This window comes from Rattus norvegicus, chromosome 6, assembly GCF_036323735.1.
Source record: "Rattus norvegicus strain BN/NHsdMcwi chromosome 6, GRCr8, whole genome shotgun sequence".
NCBI classification, from domain to species: domain Eukaryota; kingdom Metazoa; phylum Chordata; class Mammalia; order Rodentia; family Muridae; genus Rattus; species Rattus norvegicus.
This window is the reverse complement of record NC_086024.1, coordinates 136,997,198-137,017,481: the sequence shown is the minus strand read 5'-3', so window position 1 is coordinate 137,017,481 and position 20,284 is coordinate 136,997,198. Positions and strand designations below refer to the sequence as shown.

The 20,284-nt window shown below is 56.9% G+C and overlaps 1 protein-coding gene across 2 annotated transcripts; it reads right to left on the bottom strand.

Annotated features, from left to right (window-relative positions):
* Window positions 1-64: 64 nt before the first annotated feature.
* Window positions 65-19,650, bottom strand: Aspg (asparaginase). Of its 2 annotated transcripts, NM_144750.2 has the most exon segments (15): window positions 65-899; window positions 1,114-1,213; window positions 2,596-2,682; window positions 3,868-4,031; window positions 4,277-4,372; window positions 5,429-5,542; window positions 5,852-5,965; window positions 6,081-6,263; window positions 6,897-7,009; window positions 9,745-9,871; window positions 10,606-10,689; window positions 12,051-12,176; window positions 13,416-13,527; window positions 14,432-14,540; window positions 19,300-19,459. In NM_144750.2, coding segments are annotated over 15 exon segments (1,695 nt in total). In that variant the 5' UTR covers window positions 19,382-19,459; the 3' UTR covers window positions 65-815.
* Between the last annotated feature and the right edge of the window lie 634 nt (window positions 19,651-20,284).

The following is a 20,284-nucleotide window of genomic DNA, read 5'->3' as shown; positions in this document are numbered from 1 at the left end:
CAGCCTGAGACCTATTCCCCACATGTGTACACAGTCCCAGCCCAAAGACCCATCCAGGCCAAGTAGCAGCTGTCCGGATGGCTTTATTGACATTCTACTCAACAAAGACCTCCAGATTTGTCATGCCAACAGGCTGGGAAGCAGTTTAGCAGAAGACGACCCCCCCCCCCGCCCCCGCAACTTAGGGAGGAGGAGTCCATAGCTCTGAGTCAGCTCCTGGGACACCTGGCTGCAGGAGATAACAAGGCCAGAACAGAGCTGGCTTCTGAAAGCTTCGAGGTCTCACCAACTAGAATGGTGCTAACATAGCAGCCAGTCTGCTGGTATGTGCGTGAGGTCCCACGGGCAGTAAGACACAGCTCCTGCTGCAACAGGTTGGGGGCCAAGGAGCACTTCCTGGAAACAAGGTCTTCCGAGGACTACAGGGATGCATCCAGGGCAGGGCTCCCCGTACTCCACCCCAGAAGCCTTGTGTATGGAATCCAGGCAGTCCCAGGAGTTGAGGATAGTCCGCCAAGCCTCAAAACTCCAGAGCAGTGGGGATGGATGTCAGCTGGGAGCAGGCCTAGGTCCTTCCAGTCAATCAGCTCCAGACTGGGTAGGGTGAAGGTCTGAGCTGGGCTTCTACACGAAGCCCCACCAGCCCTATCTCCCGAAGACCGTGTTTACTCTCGGGGTCCCCAAGAAGGGCTCTGGACGAATGACCCATCTCTTATGCCCACTTCCTCTAGCCGTCTCCAGAACTGGCTCTGGTGCCAGGATCCAGTCGTAAACCAATGAGAGTTCACTGAGGAGGCATCAGACCAGCCCAAGACCTAGTGGGGCTGGGGCTGGGCGCTGACCCTGTCCTCAAGACTCTGCAGCAGAGCCACCACATCTGCATTCCCTGCTGCTTCAGCCTGCAGGGGAGAGAGACCGGTGGGGCTGCCTGGACCAGAAGCCCCAAAGCCCCACTGACCAGTCCGGATGCCCCACCCTCACCCCGGGGACTGGTAGGACACAGCCTCATGGAGTGTGATGATCCTAAGGAGAGTTATTTCCCTAGGAGATTGGGCAGCTCCTGGTGCAGGGCTTGGGAGGGTAGCTGAGGACCTCCAGGAGGCAGGCACTCACTACTTGCAGGGCACAGTGTCCATCATAGTCCGGCTGTCCTAGGTCAGCCCCAGCCTGCCACCACGCCCGCAGGCCTTCGCTGTCCGCCCTTGATGCCAGCCTGGGAGTGGGGGGAGGGGCACGGGGAGAAGCTGTCAGAACCTGCTGGGTCCCTCGCCTGCCTACCTTCCTCTGTATGTGCCTCTTCTAGTGCCCTAGGTGCTCTTACAAAGACAGCCCTAAACAGCTGATCCAGCTGCACCCAGCCCTAGGGCGGGAGTCTAAGCTGCAGGCGGCCCAGAGTCTGGTTTCACTTATGGGGTGTGACTGTGACTCAGGTCAAGGGCATGGACACACACACACACACACACACACACACACACACACACACCTGTGAGTATGCACACACCCACCCCCTGCCAGTTTCATATTTCACAACACAGACTTTGTGATGTGTCTGGCCTGTCTCAAGATAGAAGGGAACCCAGGAGTTGAAGGGTCCAAGTTAACCCTGGACCCTGGTAGGTTGCAGGAGCATCCTGGTTGGAGGAGAAGTGTGGTGGTCACTTTTCCCTGTAGAGAAAGGTTGGAGTGGACATCCCTGCCCTTGAACAATGTCTTCATTCTCCCACAGTCTGTACTTCTGCTCTGAGAGCCAGGTCCCACCCTCGGTAAACTGAGGCTAGAAGAGACCCAAATGGCCCCTTGACTCCTTCCTGCTCAGGAAGCCATAGTCCCCAGGAACTTCTGGGGTGAATCATGCAGGAAGCAGCTCCAGCCAGCTCACCTACACTGGATCTCCACACCTCGGCCCAGCTAGCAGCTCAGGTTAGCCCAGCCTCTGTAAAGCAGGGTCCTTGGGGCTGGCTGACTCTAGGCTCAGCTTCCTGCGTGCTGCCTCAGTTTCCCCATCTTTCATCGGAGCCGACAGGTCTGCCTGGGTGCAGTGCTGAACCAAGCTAAGAGGCCCTTCGAAGCCAGTTACTGCCAGCCTCCATTCTCTTGCTCCCTCTCACTGTCACCCCATCACCTCTGTGGGGTGTCCCTTGTCCCTCCATCTTGGGGGGGGGGAAGTCAGCAAACAGCACTTTCCCCCTGGGATACCGCAGACCAGTGTAGGGGCCTGAGGCTGAGGCGGGTAGACTGAGGACATCCCAACAAGTCAGTCTGAAGCCTCATGACAATCTCCAGTACCTGGGATGAACACAGCGTGACAGCACCCAACCCCAGCTGCTGCGAACCAGGCTCTTCTCTTTCCCTGTCTTTGCTCCCCCTACCCCAGTGCCTACAGAGCCCACAGCACACGCACCCTTGCTGGGTTGTTCTGTTGGGTACTCCTGTAACGGGTGTGAGGGAGACACTTCTGTCAGCCAGGCCAGTGTATGCCACCTGGGTGTGGGCTCCCCCTCCTCGGCCCCACCCTGTGGTCCTGACCCTCCCAGCAGTCATATTACTTTCCTAACTAAGGCCATCCCCCTTACATACAGCCCCTCAGACCATCACCTGCACAGCTCTGTCCCCACGTCCTCCAGCTCCTGGGGAGACAGGTGAGCCCCAGCGGCCCTCAGCAGCCTGATGACACTCTGATGCCTGTCATGAAAAAAGTGCTGATTGTTGGTGTGGCCTGAACCCTGCCAGCCTCATTCTGCTCTCAGAGGCAGGGCTGGCAGCAGACAGGAAGTGCCCACCCAGACACCCACAGCCTAGTCCCAGACAAAGACTGTCCCCTGACTCTTTGCCCAGGGTAGGGTGCCATCTCAACAGCCTCCATTCATCCAAGGCACCTTCACAGGACGTCCCAAGGCGCCAGTCAGCAGGCTAAATAGCTCTTTATGCAAACTGTACACCCCAGGAGGCCAGACACATCATCCCAGACACATTCAGCCAGCCAGTCCCAGTGTGAAGTCCCACACCTGAAGTGACCTCTCCCTGCTTCTACCCAGGAGAGGCTCTGGGGAAACCAAGTCAGCCGTGTCCCGACTCCACCCTTGGGTATGATCAGGGAAACATGAACAGAGGAGTCTAGCGGGGCAGGAGCCATTTTCTGGGGCGAGCTAGCTAAGCCACACCTGGAGGGGAGCCGCCTGCTGGGGCAGGGATATCAGCAGGGCCAAGGTAGAGAGAGCCTCCCACACATGTTCTAAAAGGAAGGCTCTGCTTCTGTCACCGGGGAAGGACCAGGACTGCATACTACCATCTTATATACCTGAGCAACTGAAGCACCCCACTCCCTAACACCCCAGGGTCTGCGTGCTGCAGTGAGAAGCCCAGGAGGAGCTGCTCTGGTAGAAACATCTCTGCCAGGCTGGTCTCTGCCTGGACGTTGGCAGAGACACACAACACAGGATGTTGGGCAATGCCCAAACACCCACACTCTCTTAGCATTCCCAAGGCAGAGCCTGGCAGGGAGGACTGGAGAGGATGGGTTGAAGTGGGTTCCATTCCGCAAGGGGTGAGGGCCAGTTGGGGACCCTCCACTTAGGTGACCTGTGTCTGTCACCTCTGCTAGCTCTTTCTCTGCCAGACCTCGGGACGCACGGATGACCGGGTGGTCACCAGGAACTCCTCACTCTTTGTCAGTGGTGTTCTCCTTCCCTAGACGCTGCCAGCATCTTCTGAGGTCACCTCCTCCAGGAAGTCCTTCCAGATTGCCCCACAGAAATAAGCCTCGGGTCACTGACCCTGTTTGTGTCCCACCCGATCTTGGTTCACATCGGACGAGTGTCCTCCATCCAGCTGCCCACAGGCCCACTGCGGCACCCGGGCCCCTGGTACCTGCCCCTCACGGCCAGCAGCAGTGGGCTCTGACCGTCCTCATTACAGGCATCCACATCCACACCCTTCTGCAGTAGCATGGCGACCACTGAAGCATGCCCTCTCCGTGCAGCCACATGCAGTGGCGTCTGGCCACTGTAGTCCTTCAGGTTGAGGTCTCTGCCCTAGGATGACACGAGGGCACACAGCCTCAAAACAGGGCTAGGAACAGGTCAGGTGAGTCACCTACAGGACTGGGAAGGATGAGAGGGCCACCCTCCCCAACTTCCAGCAAGGCCCTCGGGGTAGCATGCAGACCCACTGCCCAGTGTGGCTTAGGAGAGTCAGTGAGACCCGGGGAGTGCGTGCTGCCCCTGTGTGAGCATTGTCCCGAGTGCCCACTAGCTTGGTCCCTCAGTGGGGAACTCACCAGCTCCACAAAGGCCTGCAGAGTGTCCAGGTCACCAGCATGAGCTGCAGCCAGGGCCAGGCCGGGCAGCAGAACATCCTTCATGGCATCGGCATCCTGATGGGAAGGCAATGGCGACATGGGCCCCTCCATGCTTTGAGGTACCGAGTCCTCCCAGGATAAGAACAGACAGAACCACAGTGCCCTATGTGAACCCCTCTCCCCACACAGTGGAGTAGGAGGCCTTACCCCACTGGAGGGCTCTGGCAGGAGCCCCCGTGCCCACCTGCAAGTCTACCTGGTCCCATGCCCTGGAAGTAAAAACCAGGTTACCACCTGCTTCCTTCTATCTGCTGTCTATGCCAGTGACCCCCAAGATGTTTCATTTTCTGCCTCCACTGCAGACAGGATGATAGTCGCAGATCGTTCCTTGAGAGCATGGGAAATGATACAGGAACCCCACCCCCACCAGAAGGACCTCGGTGCACAGGTATAGCAACATTCCTGGAAGGGCTATCGTCCCACTGCCCAGGGGCTCTCCAAGGCCCCCCGAAACTTTCAAAGTATCACTCTGTCCAGCATCCATGCTGACCTAACCGCAGCTTCAGGCCGGCAGGGTCCTCGAGGGACTGGGAACCTCATCACACCCTAATGACAAGCCACACATACAGCAGCATGGAGTAATTAGCCACCTGGCTCATAGACGCTGCAGGAGCCACTTGCTTGGCTCCCGGGTCCTCAGCGTCCTCGCCTCTGCTAGGGTCTGGGCACTCAAGTACTGAGGGCAGAGGGAATCTCGGAGAGCAGGCCGCATTCCAAGGTGCAGCTGTGTGGCCTGCAACCCTCAGTTCAGAGTCCTGAAGAGACCCGAGTAAGCCCTGACAGACAGCATCCCCATCTTGCTTAAGCTCATCCCAGCCTGAGGACCAAGCCAGCAGGACATGCCCTGACCACAGCAGCCTCTGCTGGCTGCCCCATCTTTTATATCTCCACACAACAGACAGGTCCCTTTCCTGACTCTGCCTTGAGAGCCTTCCGAGTCCTCGACATCCACCCCAGAGCTTCTTCCTGGTCCTCCTCCTAGGCCAGAAGGACAGCGAGGAGATGGTAGCTTCTGTCATCCTACAAGTGTGTTTGGACCCTGCTGCCACCCCCACACAAGGCAGCTAGTACCTGGCTGCCATTCATACTGAGAAGCCATGTGGCCCTGCAGCCCAGCATGTCATCTCCCAGCAAGTCATCTGTTGTAGGCAGTGTCATCTCCCCGCGAAGATCCTTGGCCAGCAGCTAAAACAGAAGGGTATGGAGGGTGCTGGGCTTAGCCAGCACAGGACCAGGGAGCCCAGACTGTTGGGACAACCTGGATCCCAGGGCAGGGCGTCAGGAGTGGTGGGGGAGGAATACTGAACTGGTATTCAGAACCCAAGACTCCCCAGAGAAGGGTAAGTTCGGGCCTGAATGATCTGGGTCAGCACTTGTCCTGTCTTCCCTTCCACTTCCAAAACACAGACCAGGATGCTCCCTTCTGGCCCTCTTAATAGTCATCTGGCATTCGTGTGCTCACAGGAGCGTCCCCAGTCCCAAAGGTACACCCACCTTCTTCCTGTCACTCAGGCTCAGCCCTGGCTGGCCCAGCACATAGGACAGTTTGGCCAGGGCAGCTTCTGATGTCATGTCGAAGCCTGAGATTATGCCGGCTCCTGCCATGGCCTGTGGGAGGAACAAAACAGGCCAGAAAAGGAGGCCGGTACAGGGGCCTCCCCAGCAAAGGGGACACCGGACCCAGATACGCTCCCTTTTTCCCAGGCCCACTCTCTACCCCTACCATCCCAGGTGCATAGTCGGAAGTCACAGCCCCCTGAAGGCAATGGGTACAGTTGACAATGATCAGGCCTCTTTCGGCCGCCGCCCGGAGCTCCTGTAGTAGGTCCGGCTTGGTGGGCCCATTCCCGGAGCCAAAGGTCTCCATGACCACGCCCTTCAGTGGGGGCTGGAGGAAGGTCCGGACCTGGGCAGGGAGCACAGATTCAGGGAGCTCCAGCTAGCAAGACCAACAGAGCTTATCCTAGGCTTCCCAACGGACCGGGACCGGCTTCCCTCTCAGGGTTGCCTGGCTTTCTCTGACTGTGGGACAAGCTGAGGTAAGAGAGGTCCACAGACACTATGGAAACAGCCAGTTGAGAGGGCTGAAGACAGGAAGCAGAAAAGCCAACAGCACAGCAAGAAAAGGCAGGGAGAGACGCAGCAGTGGGCGGGGCGGGAGGAGTGCAAACAGGCTAGCCTGAGCTACGTTCTAAGAAAGCAGGAACAACAAAGGAGTCCTGGGGACACTCCCAGCCCAGAGTGGCATCCAAAGGGTGGCACCAGGTGTTAACACGCATCCTCGTGTGTCCACACGCATCCTCGTGTGTCCACAAGCCCACATTCAGTTTAGGGGCCCATCCTTGCTCCTTCAAGCAGTCAAGACTCATCTGGGAAGAGCACGGAGCCCAACTAGGAAGGAAAGGCTGCCCAAATGGGTAAGCAGAGAAAGGTGTGGAGGGGAGGAAATGAGACCATAGTACCAGGGATCCTTGGGAGGCAGGAGAGCAAGGGAGCCATGGAGAGCACTGTTGAGCAGAAGGTTCTAAGGTTTCCCTACCAGGGAGGCGGGAATCCCAGGGTAGAGGCGCAGTAGGCCCACATCAGGCTCCATGTTGCTGTGGACCACCAGGTGGCTCTTCCAACTGGCCTTCCGTACCAGCTCACGGTTGACTGAGGACAGAGAAATGTCTCCATGTGCCAAAGCTGCAGGCAGCGTACAGCTGAGGCCCCAGACCCTCTCCAGTCTTTCCTGCCCATCCTCCTCCAGGGGCAGGAACAGGCATGGCAAATTATCGATAGAGCTTCACAAATCCTGGGCACCCAGAAGCCTCCAGCCCAAGAGAGGTGGGATGTGGGTAGCTTCCCTGTACTGGACTGCACCAGGGGATCCTTTAGTCCAGCCTAGGAAAACTGGGTCCTGGAGAAGGGAATGGCACCCATGAGGTGCTGTGCACAGAGCCGGGACAAGACCACAGCCCCAGGTTCCTCCTCCAAGATTGCCCACCCTTGCTGTCCTCCTGACCTTATGCCATGTGAGGGGGTCATAAACTCAGAAGGTCTGAGTGATAATCACCCTGACAATATTCCGGACACACACTGAAGGGTGACGCATGGGGGTGAGGTAAGAGAGGGAGCAGGTCCCTCAAGCAGTAAACTGCACCCTACCGGCTACAGCATCCATCAGCCAATACAATGGCAGTGCTAGGCGGCCTTTAATTTAAGGACCTGCATCTCAGCTGGGCAGACAGATAAGGCTGGGTGGCGGAGTTGCTGCCACCAGAAGAGTTATAGCTGAAGGGGGTGGGGGTAGCACAGAGACAAAGGACCACCGGGTGGCCAGCCAGCCTCCAGATGAGCCAGGAAGTCTCTCCTCAGAATCTCTAAGTCCTCCCCACAGGGGAGGCAGCAGTGACCAAGCCAGGCTGTCACCTCGATCCTTCCACAGCCCCTGCTGTGTTCCAGGCTGAGGGATCAGTCTAACCTGGTAGTCTAGTCTGCTCTCTTAGCCTTAGGGTCTGAGGTGTCCCTGCAGGTTCTGGGGAGGCAGGCGGCTCCTAAGTACACAGAGTTCCATATGCCTGTGTGTCAAAGGTATGGCATAAGACCCCAAACTAGTGGCCAACAGGACCAAGGGGTGCCTTTGCAGCAGGGTGGCTCCCCCCCCCCAGTTCCTCTGCTCTGTGGGCTGAGAGGGCTCCCCGCAGAGGCGGAGTTAGGAGTGAGGAAAGGGGGAGATGGCTGAGGTACAGAGGAATGAACAGAGCCAGCAAGACTTAGCTGCCCCCAGGCGCCATACCCCTGTGCCAGCACAGAGAAGACTGAGCAGCCATGATCTAGATCCTTTCTGTCCATCACCCTTGTCCCCTCACCTCCCAGAGGATAAAGGAAGAGCTGGTGGCAGGGCAGCCCTCGGGAGGCCCACACCACATGGCATCATCAGGTTTCTGTCCTATGGAGGACAGCAGGAGGCAGAAGTGTGTACCCAGGAGCCCCATAACCCTCCCTCCTCAGGTCCTAGCAGCCACACCCTGAGCAGAACCCAAGATTTCTCCACACGAGGTGCCAGAACCAGCCGGGCAGCCTGCGGATAGCAAGTAGGCAGGGTGCAGGTTCCCACACACCCACACAGCAGGACGCAGGATCAGGATATTGGGCTAGGACTGGGGGTGAGCCTCAGCCCTGTGCTAGGGAAGTTGCACTGGGCGAGGCTGGGCTTGCAGCCCAGGTGTCCCAGTGCTGTGTAGGCTTTTAGAATCGGGGTGAAGGCCTCTCGGCCCGCAGGAGAATCTCCAACCCTGTGCCCAGATAAGGAATGACTCAGGCTTAAAGGGCTGAGCAGCAGAGCCGGTCCACATCCACTGTCCCCCGCATTCTGAGCCACTAGTGCCACCACCTAGTGCCACCAGCCAGTATGGGCTAATAGCTAGGCCGTGGGCTAATAACCATAAGCCACCATCTAATGCAGACTCTTCCAAGGAGGTTTCGACATGTCCAGGCCCCAGATAACAAGTGGCCCTCTGCCACCCCAGAGACCCCGGCGTTCAGGTTTGAGGTTTTTTTCCTGCCTAGAGGGTAGGGAGAAGGGAAGGCTTTTAGGGAACAGCCCCGCCCTCTCTGGAGGTTCTCCGGAACCTGGAACAGCTTCTGATGCCTATGAAGAGTACCAAGAACAGACACCTGCAGGTCCCGGCAGTGCTGTGTCCCACCCACAGGACCTGCTGTGCCCAGGCAGACGCACAGTGTTGGGGAGGGCTGCCTCCACCCTCCTAGAGAGATGACTCGATGCCAATCATCCTGTCAGACAGGAAGAACTGCTTTGGCCCTAGACTAGCCCGACCTGAGCATGCACACACGGAAGCCCAGTCCTACTAGGTGCAAAGCCCCTGATGGAATTCCAAAAACAATAGGGCAGGGACAAGAACCCCGGCTTCATCTCAGTTATAGGCAGGTCTGGGGCTGTGTTCAAGAACCTGGGACCAGTGGGCACTGGGGCCACTTGCCTCAGAATCAAATGGCTGTTCAAGTCTCCTCTAGACCTGGTTAGGACAGGGCAGGGAAGGACTAGGAGACAACTGCCCTGAGTTGAGAGAGACAGAGGCTCTTAGGAGGATATGTATCTAAGACGGGAAGCTTGGGGCCATTGGAGTCAAGGTCTGATTGGCACCAGAGGCTCTTCTGCACTTAGGGTGTCTAATCCCTGCTGGAAACTCCAAGGCCATGACCTTCTGTGTGCAGCAGAGGCACAGGCTGTCACTGAGAGGAACTTCTTAGCTAAGGGTCATGTGAACCAGACTCCCAAGCTCTGAGCCTATGTTCACCACGGAGGTCTCCCACCTCCACGCAGACCCCAGCACCCCCCTGCTCCTCACTGTCAGTCAGTGGGCAGTGATCTCAGATCCCCTTACTTGTTACGTCTGCGCCCACAGTGGCTAGAGGGGGCAGGTTAGGGGAGCAGAAGGCCGCAAATCTCCGAGCGTCCACCTTGGTTGTCCGATTGCCCCGAAAGAGCTGATTCTGGAAGAACAGGCAGACCTGGGGGGGATGGCGGGAGACAGCAAGCAGCTCAGAGCCAGCCCCTGGCGCCCTCCAGCCCTCTTCAGCCCAGCAGCATCCACATAATAAACCTTGAAGGTAACCAGAAGGCAGGGTCCCTCCCAGGTCACCTTCCTGTCACCACCACCAAGTGAAGACCCAAGTCCCTTGGGGCCCAGGGAGCCTGGCACTGAACGCACAGATGGCCGGCTGTTTGCCCAGCACTTCTCCTCTGGTGCCTGTACTGGTACAAGGAGCCAGGGACGCCAGAGTCTCCTCTAAGGTGAGCGAGGTTGAGTGACCAACCTTGACCTGCCTGCTCCCCTCTCATAATTCCTAACCCTGACCTCGCCAGTCTCCAGGGAACAGTTAAAGGCAAAGAGACTCCCACCCTGGCCTGTGAGGGCCTGTGCTGTCTCCTGTTCTGCCAGGTGAGACAAGGAGCCCATGAGGAAGGAACACACGGGCTCCAAGCCTAAGGTGGACACAGTCCATTTTCGTGGTCTTATGCATATGTACATCACACAGTGTAGAATATCTACAACCTGGCTGCTGTCAGGCGTGTCAGCATGGAGGGAGCGGGGCTCTCCTTCCTCAGCTTTGTCAACTCCACAGTTGTGTTACTTGGGAGGGCAGGGACAGATGTTCCAACTTCTGGCCTGTGGGTCCCATGTATGCCTGGCATTCACTCCCCTACCCTCCGCCCAGGCCACAGGTGCAGCCAGGCCAGATACCTCAGGGATGACGTACTGGCCAGCCATGAGCAGAGCCCCCAGCAGGTTCTCACGGCCATCACTCCACAGTTCGTGGATAGGAACCTGGAGAGAGGACAGAGAGGTGGCTGAGGCCTGGGAAGTCAGGACGTCCCCACGTCCCACCCTAGGCAAACCTCTCAGGCCCAGCCAGGCAGAGGAGTTGAGGAAGGCTTAGGCTGAGGAATAGGGTCTAGAGATGCTTTGCCTGCTCCCAAGGCTGCCAACCACTGGCCTGTCCATTTGGTAATCAGTCCAGAAGTAATCAGTAGACACTGTTTGGGTCCCCAGCCCCCAAAGCTGCAAGGTCCAGTTCCCTCACCACTCCAAGAGCTATGGGTCAGGCAGGGGCCCAGGGTGGAAAGCCCTTCCTGAGGCAGAGCAGCCTGGCTCGTCCCTCCACTGACTGTACCACAGACAGTGCCTGGAGTGGCTAAGCCATGCCCGAGAGGACACAAGTGGGCAGGACTGCTGTGGGATATGGGGAGGCCAAAGTCGGCAAGAGCGTCTGGCTGGAGAATGCTCAGCTGGGGGGAAAAAAGTGCAGCGTCTCTGGAATGCATGAGTCTGGGAGGACCTGTGGTCACGGAACCTCAGTTCCCCCTGGGAATAATAAGGACTAGGGCTACTGTGCTATGCGGTTCTCTGGGAAATTGGAGCAACTGGGCCAGAGCAACTGAACCAGCACTCCCGACAGTACTTGGCACTCTGAAAAGAGGGTTTCTGGTAGGGGACAGCAGTGCCACCACTCCCACCTGTTGGATGGTTCCCCTGGTTATGCTCAAAGGGAGGGACCCAGATGCTGGCTTACTGTCCATAGACCTTGGCCTCTGCCCCATGGGGGATTCTGAAGGGCTTGGATTTAGGACTGGCTCTAGTGATCACTCATAGCTACAGAAACCCCAAGCCAGCCTTTACTCAAGTGGATTTGTTTACCCAGCATTCCAATGGCTTTGGTTTGGGCGAAGGTCAGGGCCAGAGGAGGGGATGTCATATGTCAGGGTTTCTAGGGATAGCACCAGGAAGAAGAGGAAGAAGAGGGTAAGGGAGGATGGGGAGGTCTCCTGAGTAGCTGCTTCTGTGTATCTACCGTGCTGAGTCTTAGGTGGTGGCAGTGAGCAGGGACGAAGCCCAGCAGGAAAAAGAGGGGAAAAAGCCCTGCACGGTAGAACAATAAGGGGCTAGGCTCTGGAGACCTTAATGGATAAGAGATCCAGGAGACCGTGGGTCCCTGGGTTCAGGAATCGGTAGGAGCTCCTCCAGGTGGAGTGGAATGGTCAGACAGGACCCCGCTTAAAGCATCTGCACACTCTAGCCAGCAGCACACAGCAGGGACAGTGCCAAACAGCCTCTGAGGAGGAAGCCCAGGGCTGGCCGTGGCCTGGCTCTGTGGCCTCTGGAGGTCTCTGACTCTGATGACGTGTTACCTGGGCACCTGTGAGGATGACCGGTTTCTGCAGGTTTTCCAGCATGAAAGAGAGCACTGACGCAGCAAAGGCCATGGTGTCCGTGCCGTGGATGACCACAAAGCCCTGGTACTGTGTGTAGTGTCTCTGTTGGAAGGGATGGGCTCAGGCCAGGCCAGGTCTCTCCACCACAGGCCTTTTCCTGGGAACATGGTGGCAGGCAGGTGTCTCCTCGCAGGCCATGAGAGAGAGGAAAAGCCTGGGGTCCTGGTGGAGAGCTTGCCGTGGCCCCTGCCCCCCTCGAAGGCCCTCCCTGCAGTCTGCTGGGAGTCCCACTCTGTAGCTTGCTTCAAAGAATGAGGGGATATGGTCCCCAGGGACTTCCCAGATTTTCAGCTGGTGCCTCCCAGGAGCAGACTGTCCACGGTGGACACTCTCTAACCATCACTTCCTGGTGGCATGCCGGTCAAAGTTGTGGCTGACAAGACAATAGTTCTGAGGGGCTAAGAGGTTCCATGCACAGGAACCTCTTGACCCATTGAAAGATCAGAGGAGCTACGCTGTCTCATGGAGCACTGTGCCCTCTGCTGACCATATGAGGTACAACAGCTTCACTCCCCAGCTGTGAAGCGCACGAGGCAGCTGGGTCAGTGCCCAAAAGACCTTCATGAGGGTGAGGTGTAGCTCACCCTGCTCTGTGAGAGAGCAGTGCCAACTGGACCTAGCTTGGAGACTCTGTCAGTCACAAGCAAGGAAGACTGCTCTGGGAAACATGGAGCCCACGTTACTCTATTCAGAACAGCTGGGATTTTTTAAGGGAGGCTTAAGTAAGCATAGCTATGGCCAAACCTGAGAACCACGTCGTGGGAGAAGAGAAAAGCTGAAGGGAGGGTTGTTAGTTCCAGGGTAAAGCAGCTGCCCTAGACGCTACAACTACCAGTACAGTGCACTGTGATGGCGGGTTTGGTGCTAAATCCACTGAGGTTGGGATTGGGATGGGGGGTCAGGTCCACAAAGGTACTCAGCCCCCACAAACCCCACCATAGATCCAGCCTCTACTCACATGACAGAAAGAGCATCAGACTGTGCAGTGCGTTGCCCAGGACCCAGCCCCTTCCCGAGGCTGCCATGCAGATTACCGTCTCAGGTGGACACAAACTCTCTACTCAGTGTTCACTTGCCCAGTGTTCTGCAGGAAGCCTGCCCTGCCTTCCAGCCCCGCCCACATTTAGCCCCCTTACCCCCACTATAACCTTCTCCAGGATTCACCTGCTGCCCATACCCACCTTCCAGCCCAACCCAGCTTTCTGGCCCCACCCACATATCGTAGCCCCGCCCATGGCCCTACCAATCCCACACTGCCCTGCCCGCAGTCCCACCCTCTACCTCTATCGTTTGGGCAATCTGAACCCATTCAGTGATGGTCATGTCACTGGAGTCGAAGAGTGGCTGGCACTCCAGCACCTTGTAGATGATCCTCTGGTCAGAACTGGCCGGGCTGCATGCAGGAGGCAGAACCTGTCTCCCATTCTGCCTTTCTCCTGATCCAAAGCCCCACCTCCACGGCGTTCTCTACTACGGTGTGGGGCGGGGCTGTGGCATCGTGGGAGGGGCTTTAGCATCCTGGGAGGGGATTTGGGTATGGGCGGGGCTGTGGCATCCTGGGAGGGGTGGGGTATGGGTGGGGCTGTGGCATCCTGGGAGGGGATGAAGCATAGGCGGGGCTGTGGCACCCTGGGAGGTGGGGTGTGGGGTTGTGCCTGGCAGGGGTTCAGATGTGTAAGGGGGCTGTGTGATTACTGTAAATGGGCTCTCCCTTAGCCTTACATCATCTGTACAAGCCCAACCTCCCTTCCACCGGAAGTTCCAGGGACAGACTGCATCACAGAGAGGTAGACAGGCTAACCTTAAGCAGTGTCCCTACACTAGCTCAGAGAGAGGTCAAGACCAGCTCATGGGGAGCAGAAATCCACCTCACTGGGCCACTAAGGGTATAAGGTAGTGAGGGCTCACAAGATGGCCATGCTGGAGAGGGAGAGGCCATCTGGGTTGGCCCAGCCTCTTATGACAGACTTGGTACCAAGACAGGGGAGTCCTTATGGTGTTTGCTGAGAGCTTCCTTTACTCCTGCCCTTTCGAGCTCAAGGACTTAAGGGGAGGAGAGGAGGAAGCGGAACAGTAAGCTGAGTCTCAGGCACACCCAGGCACATGTCCACCTCCAGGAGAGGGCACAGGCTAAGTCTAAAGCCCATGAACTCAAGGTGTCAGAGATGCTCGTGCAAATGGCTCACAGAGAGGTCCCAGAACACCGGAGGCTGTGTCCTCTAGCCCTGCCCACCCTTTCAACCCTAGGACAACTGCACATCATCCCTGCTTTGGAACCTAGAAGAATATTAACTCACGGCAACACCAGCGTATCCTCGGGCAGGCTGTGGGCTCTGGCATACTCTTCATCGTGGAGCATGTGAAGTGTCCTCAGGACAGCAGCCAGGCCTCTCCCAGGTACCAGCACTGTGGGCAGAGTCCAAGTGGAGTGTGGGCCCCAGATCAGAGCCGTAGCAAACACTGACAGTCAAACGCCCTTCCTGGAGTCCTGGGTGTCAGGCTCCAGTCTAGGGCAGGGGCCAGGCTTCAGATGGACCAGACAAGATTCTTATAGATTGGGAGCCCTGGGCCACAGCAGCCCCTCAGACCCCAGGTAACTTAGGTAGCAATTTCATCTGGAAGCTTTGGCATCCACCTCTGGAGCTGACTTGTCAGACGGTCCTAATCTTAGACCCAGGCGATCCCAGAAGCTCCAAGCACCAGTGTCTGCCCTGTCCTGCCTCTCCTTGTATCAAATGTGTCTGTACGTCCCACCAAGAGGGGGTCTGTGGGGCAGGGCCCTTTCCGGGCTTTGACCCAATGTATGCTGCTGTGTGCACTTACCGCCCTACTCCCACCCGTCTGTGTGCACTGTCCACCCCAAACCTATTTCTCATCTATTGGGTACTCGAAGGTCCAACTTGAAGCAGTTCCTCTAGGAAGTCATCTCCAATGCCAGGGTCATAATGCCCTTCTATGAGCTTCCAGAGAATTTGGACTGTGTACCACTTTTCCAAGGTTCACTTCAGGTGCCCTGTCCCTGTCCTCAAACAAAGGGACCTGCATTGAAGGGAATGCTGTGTGTGAGTCCTGCTCCCAAGGCACCCCAATACGTCCTACTGTATGGCAGAGGTCCCAGAAAACAAGACTGAAGTCCCAGCCGTTTCTCTGCTGCGTTCTGCTGGCTCTGTGACCTTGGGCAGATTGGGTAACCTCCTCAGACACAGTCACTGTACCAATCCCTGTGTGAGAGCCTCCCCATAGACCTGGGCCCTGAGCACAGCAGGAAAGGTGCACGAGGCCTCAGGAGATGGTGGCGTGTCAGTTGGTCCTGGCACAACCTTGGCTGGCTGGTCCCTTTTCTGTGTCTGCATCATGATTACCAAGATGCTAGTCCTTCAACAGCCTGGTCATTTCTCGGCCCTGGACAGTCACGCTATGCCTGCTACTGGGGGATCTGCAGCCAAGCCCTGACTCATGAGCGATTCAGACTCACATGCTACCAGCCAAGGGGCCGTTAGCCACCGGACTCGTTCCCAACCACCATCCCATGCTCCCTCTGCCTCTCCTCTGGTCACAGCCGCAGGCTCCCTCTTTGCCATGAGGCCCTGTGCTTATTGTAGGGACATGGACACCTCTGGGGACCATGGGGGAGGCGCCCCATCTCTGGCCAGGGTCATCAGGGAACGAGTCTAGTAGACTTTCCTTCCCGCTCCACACCACGCCTGAACCAAGCTGCCAGTAGCTCACCCCAGAACGTTCGGCTGCTGCTGAGGGACACCGAGGTGAGGAAGGGTTCAGCCCTCAGCACCCCCTTAAGCAGCCTGCAGATTTGCTGGCCCCCAAGTCTGATGCTGTCTGCCTCAGCCACGGAGGCATCTAGCCTACCACCTGACCAGGGGGTCTACCTTCCCCAAGGACGCTCTTGGCTACGTCTTATTTCTTGGGGTGACTCTAAGGACACTTGAGCACTCCAGCCAGCCCCTGCCGGCCCCTCCTCCCACACTAACATCTCTCCTATCTCTCCCCTACTCGGCTATCCTGCAGCTCCTTGACTGCTTCTTGCCAGCCCTTAACTGCTACAGGCCAGCTCTCATTCCTGAGAACGTGGTCACAAGTAAAACCCAGACCAGATGTGCTTCTGTGCCACGACCCCAGGTGCAGGTCAGGAGCCTGCAGAATCTGGAGCTGTCACAAAGCTGTTCCCCACCACTGCCATGCCCTCCACTTCACCAGGCACCCCCGATCTCCAACACACCCCCGGCCTGGCATGGAGTCCCTAAAACTTCTGGGGTGTGGTCTGCTGTCACTGTCACTTATGGAAAATGTTCCGTGGACGGACTCAGAAAACAGATGAGTTCTGCATGTTTAGTCAGCCCCATGGGCCTCCAGAGACACCTTCGTGTGACCAGGACATCAGGAGCTACTTAAGAGAGCCAACATCCTTGTCTAAGAACCTGCGGCATTTGTCTTTTGTGACCAAGTTTTTGTGTGCACACATCGGAGGCCATTTGACAGTGCAGCACACAGAACGGAGGTGCTGTCTCATTACAGACAGGAGGAATGTGGCCTCAAGCTAGGACCCTGGCAGCCTCCAGAAGGTGGAGGAGGCTGGAAGACGACTCAGCTGTTAAGGCCTTGAGACTTTAAACTTTGCCTCCAGGAAGAGGGATGGGCCTGAGGCTTTCACTGCAGAATGGCTGACTGGTAATCTCATCTCTCACTGAGACCAGACCGCCACTCTTCATGTGCGTTCCCTCGACAGCAAACGGCACTGGGCTATCTATAGATCCTCCAGGGAAGGGGATGTGACAAGGTGCACTTAGGCGAGGGACCTGTGGATGTGTTTGCATCACGTAAGTGTCTTCTGTCTACAGCTGGACTATTAATTCTGATCATGGGGAATGGCTCCTGGGTGATCATGGGTTGGACTGAGGGGGTACAGACCCTGGGAGCCCCCAAGAATCTAAACTCTCCTATTTTTTTCTTTCTGGAAAGAAACTACAAACTTGTTTTCCCACGACAAGGTCCTAGAAGAAAAAAAGGTGTCACAGAAACAGCCAAGGAAGACAGGACCTGAGTTGCCAGGTAAAACCATTTTTCTGGATTCCACTTAAAATTAGAAATTGCTGCGATTTCTCTCAGTGTTCTGATCCTGGCCTTCATTCCCGATTCTGACTTTATGAGCTGCATCCGCTTCCCATAGAAGGCACCCCCAAAGCATATAACCCTGGGATGCTGAGCCCCACCCTACCTGGGAGCTCCCGGGAGCCTGTGCAATGGTCACACTGGGCATCATCCCACCTGACTAGGGGGCCAACTGTGGCCACTGGGCAGGGGGCAGCCTTGGCTACTCTGTGCAGAAGCTTAGCTCCCCTGTGGTGGTTGCAAGGAATGGCTCCCAAGGGCAGCAGGCAAGAGGTAACCTCGTCAAGCACAGGAAGCCCTGGAGTGCCCAGGCGTCACTGAGGCAAGCCTGGGACCAGGCCTGGGCTCACTGGACACATGTTGTTCTTGGACTTGTGACATTTTCATAGAACTCTGACAGTGGTGGAGAGGTGAGGCATGCCGTCATCTCTGCCCTCTCCTGCCCTGGTTCCTCACACAGTGTTGGGCACTGTTTACCAGCAGGTACACAAGCTGTTCCAATAGTGACAATCTAAACAGCTTCTCTGTAACGGAAGCCACCACTCCCACTCACAAGGGGCCAGGACCCACATAAAGCGGGGCCAAGCTGGTTAATCATTCATGCCAGTGGGGCCATCCGGGGCAGGCAGGGCCTGCAGCCCACAGTTCAGCAACCCCATGGCAGGGCACACAGGGCTGCGACATGCCTGAGTCCCAGGTTCCAGGCTTAGGTGTTACCCAATTTGCCTTGCTTTGGGTTCTGCCTCATTCCCAGAAACCCTTTCCCTTCATAGAAAGCCAAGGTGCCCATTCACATCTGTCTATCTGAAGAACCAGTGGCTTCAGCTACACATGAGGCAGGTGAAGTGTTTGGGACCCTGAGGAAGGGGCTTCTAAACAGATGCCTGCTGGCCTCCAATCTCTTCCCCTGGCTTGCATATCCCAGAGCACCGAGCAGGTTTCGAAGGGTCCTATATCTTCACCCATCTGAAAACCCCCACCCTACCGATTTGGGCCTTCAAAGTATTCCACTTTCCTGACCCATCACACTCTTGCAGCCTTTTAAGAGAACCGTAGCACACACGGGAACATCCAAGGGGCGTGGGGCACAATGTCACCCACAGGTGGGACTGTGCTCAGAGTCCATTGGTCCCTTAGTTTGGGCCAATCAGTTAGGTCCAACAGGACTGCAGTCATCTATGTGTCAAACCGAGAGGGGAAGCATCAAGGGGTGGGACAAGGTCCCGGTGCGTAGAGTCAGTCCCTGTTTCAGGCAGTTCCGAAGCCTCCTCTCTAAGCTGTGCGCTCGGTTCCACTCTCCTTCCCTCACACTGCGGGTCCTGGTCTGGCCACACGTCCTCCTCAGCCCAGCAGCCAGCCTGTGTTCTCAAAGGAGCCCTCTGAGAGTGGCCCCAACACAACCCAACAGCATACACTGTGCCCACCAGCAGGAACTGACCCTCTAGTGTTCAGGTCCTTAACGGATGCCATTGCTTTGCCCATCACACCAGTGAAGACCAAGCAAACTGGCCATTGGGGTGTCATCAAGGGCATTCACCAGGGTGTCTCAGCCAGAGGCAGCAGAGTGTGTCAGAGGACAGTCTCCCAAAACCCTGACCCTGGTGCCCTAGCTCCTTGAGAAGGCAGTTGGCCCTTAGCTTAGGAAAACGCAGGAAGGAGAGCAGGGAAGCCGCTCAGCCTGTCTGAGGCTGTGCTAGTCCCGCTGCAAAGGAAGCTAGCTCACTCTAAGGGCTTTCAAAGGCTAGAGGGTGTGGAATGTTCCAGCATCCTACCCGGCACCCCCGGGCACAGAACAGGTCAGTCTCCCGAGGTCCCTCTTCTCTCCGTGTGTCTCATGGCTTTAGGGATACATCAGGTCAAGATGAGTTACCATACTCCTCACCCCTTCTAGGACCTGGGCTTCAGACTCCCAGCCACCAGAGCTCCCTACCCGAGAGGGAAGAGTCCTGTCCCTCTCCCCTTGCAAGAGACAGCCCCAGAGTTCCCAGTGGCCCAGCCCTGAGGCTGTTCTGCTTAGGACGTGGAGATACAGACTCACCTCCGCCTTCACTCCGCATGCCGATGGTGCCGCCAGTGTAGATGGCCAGCAGCCGCTGCTCGGGTCCGGTAGCACGCGCCATGGCTGGGACAGCGGACTCCTCAGTGGGGACAGAGCCAAAGGGAAAGCAAGACCGGGAAGCGGAGGAGCCCGCAGGGTGGGGCTTACTGGAGGTCTGGGGCTCCTCTGGTTGGTGGGAACTGAAGATCCGAGGTAGGCTGGACCTCGGGGTGGAGGAGGAGTCGCCTTCAAAGTAGAGAGCGGGGCTCTTGTAAAGGACAGGAAGGATGTCTGCTTGGGATGGGCTAAGGCCATAGGGGGTGGGGCCTCAAAATGGGGCGGATTTTCTGGGTTTGCCTTACCTGACTCAGAGGCCAGGGACCTCCGGAATGCCCAGTCAGGGCCATTCTCCTGTCCCGGCAGGCACAGGGGTTCCAGCATTGCCGTCTAGACCCTCTCTACAAATTCCTTGAGTTTCCGAGGGCCGGGACTCACTTGTGGTCTAGAGGCACCAGGTCAGGCTCCCAAGACCTGGGAGACCCTGATGCAGAGGCAACACACCTACTGTGCTCCTGAAGTTGGAGCAGACGCAGCCCCTCAGAGAGAACTGAGCACCGTCCCCAGGAATGTCCCCTCCGGATTGCTTTAGGCAAAGGTGGGGCTATCTCTAATGGGATGGTGAGTTATGTTGCCCTGCCTTGATTACTTGCTGGGAGCTCACAGGCCCAGAGGCTGAGAGTTCAAGATCTCGGCTGCACAGGTTCAGATCCTTCTGGAACCTTGGCGCGGGTGGGGTGGCGGTGGGGGAGCATGATTTTTTTTTTTTTTTTTACTTTTTTAAAAAATGTTTTATTTATCTAATGTATATTACAGATGGTTGTGAGCCACCATGTGGTTTCTGGGAATTGAACTCAGAACCTCTGGAAGAGCAATCAGTACTCTTAACCACTGAGCCATCTCTCCAGCCCGCATGATGTTTTGCTAT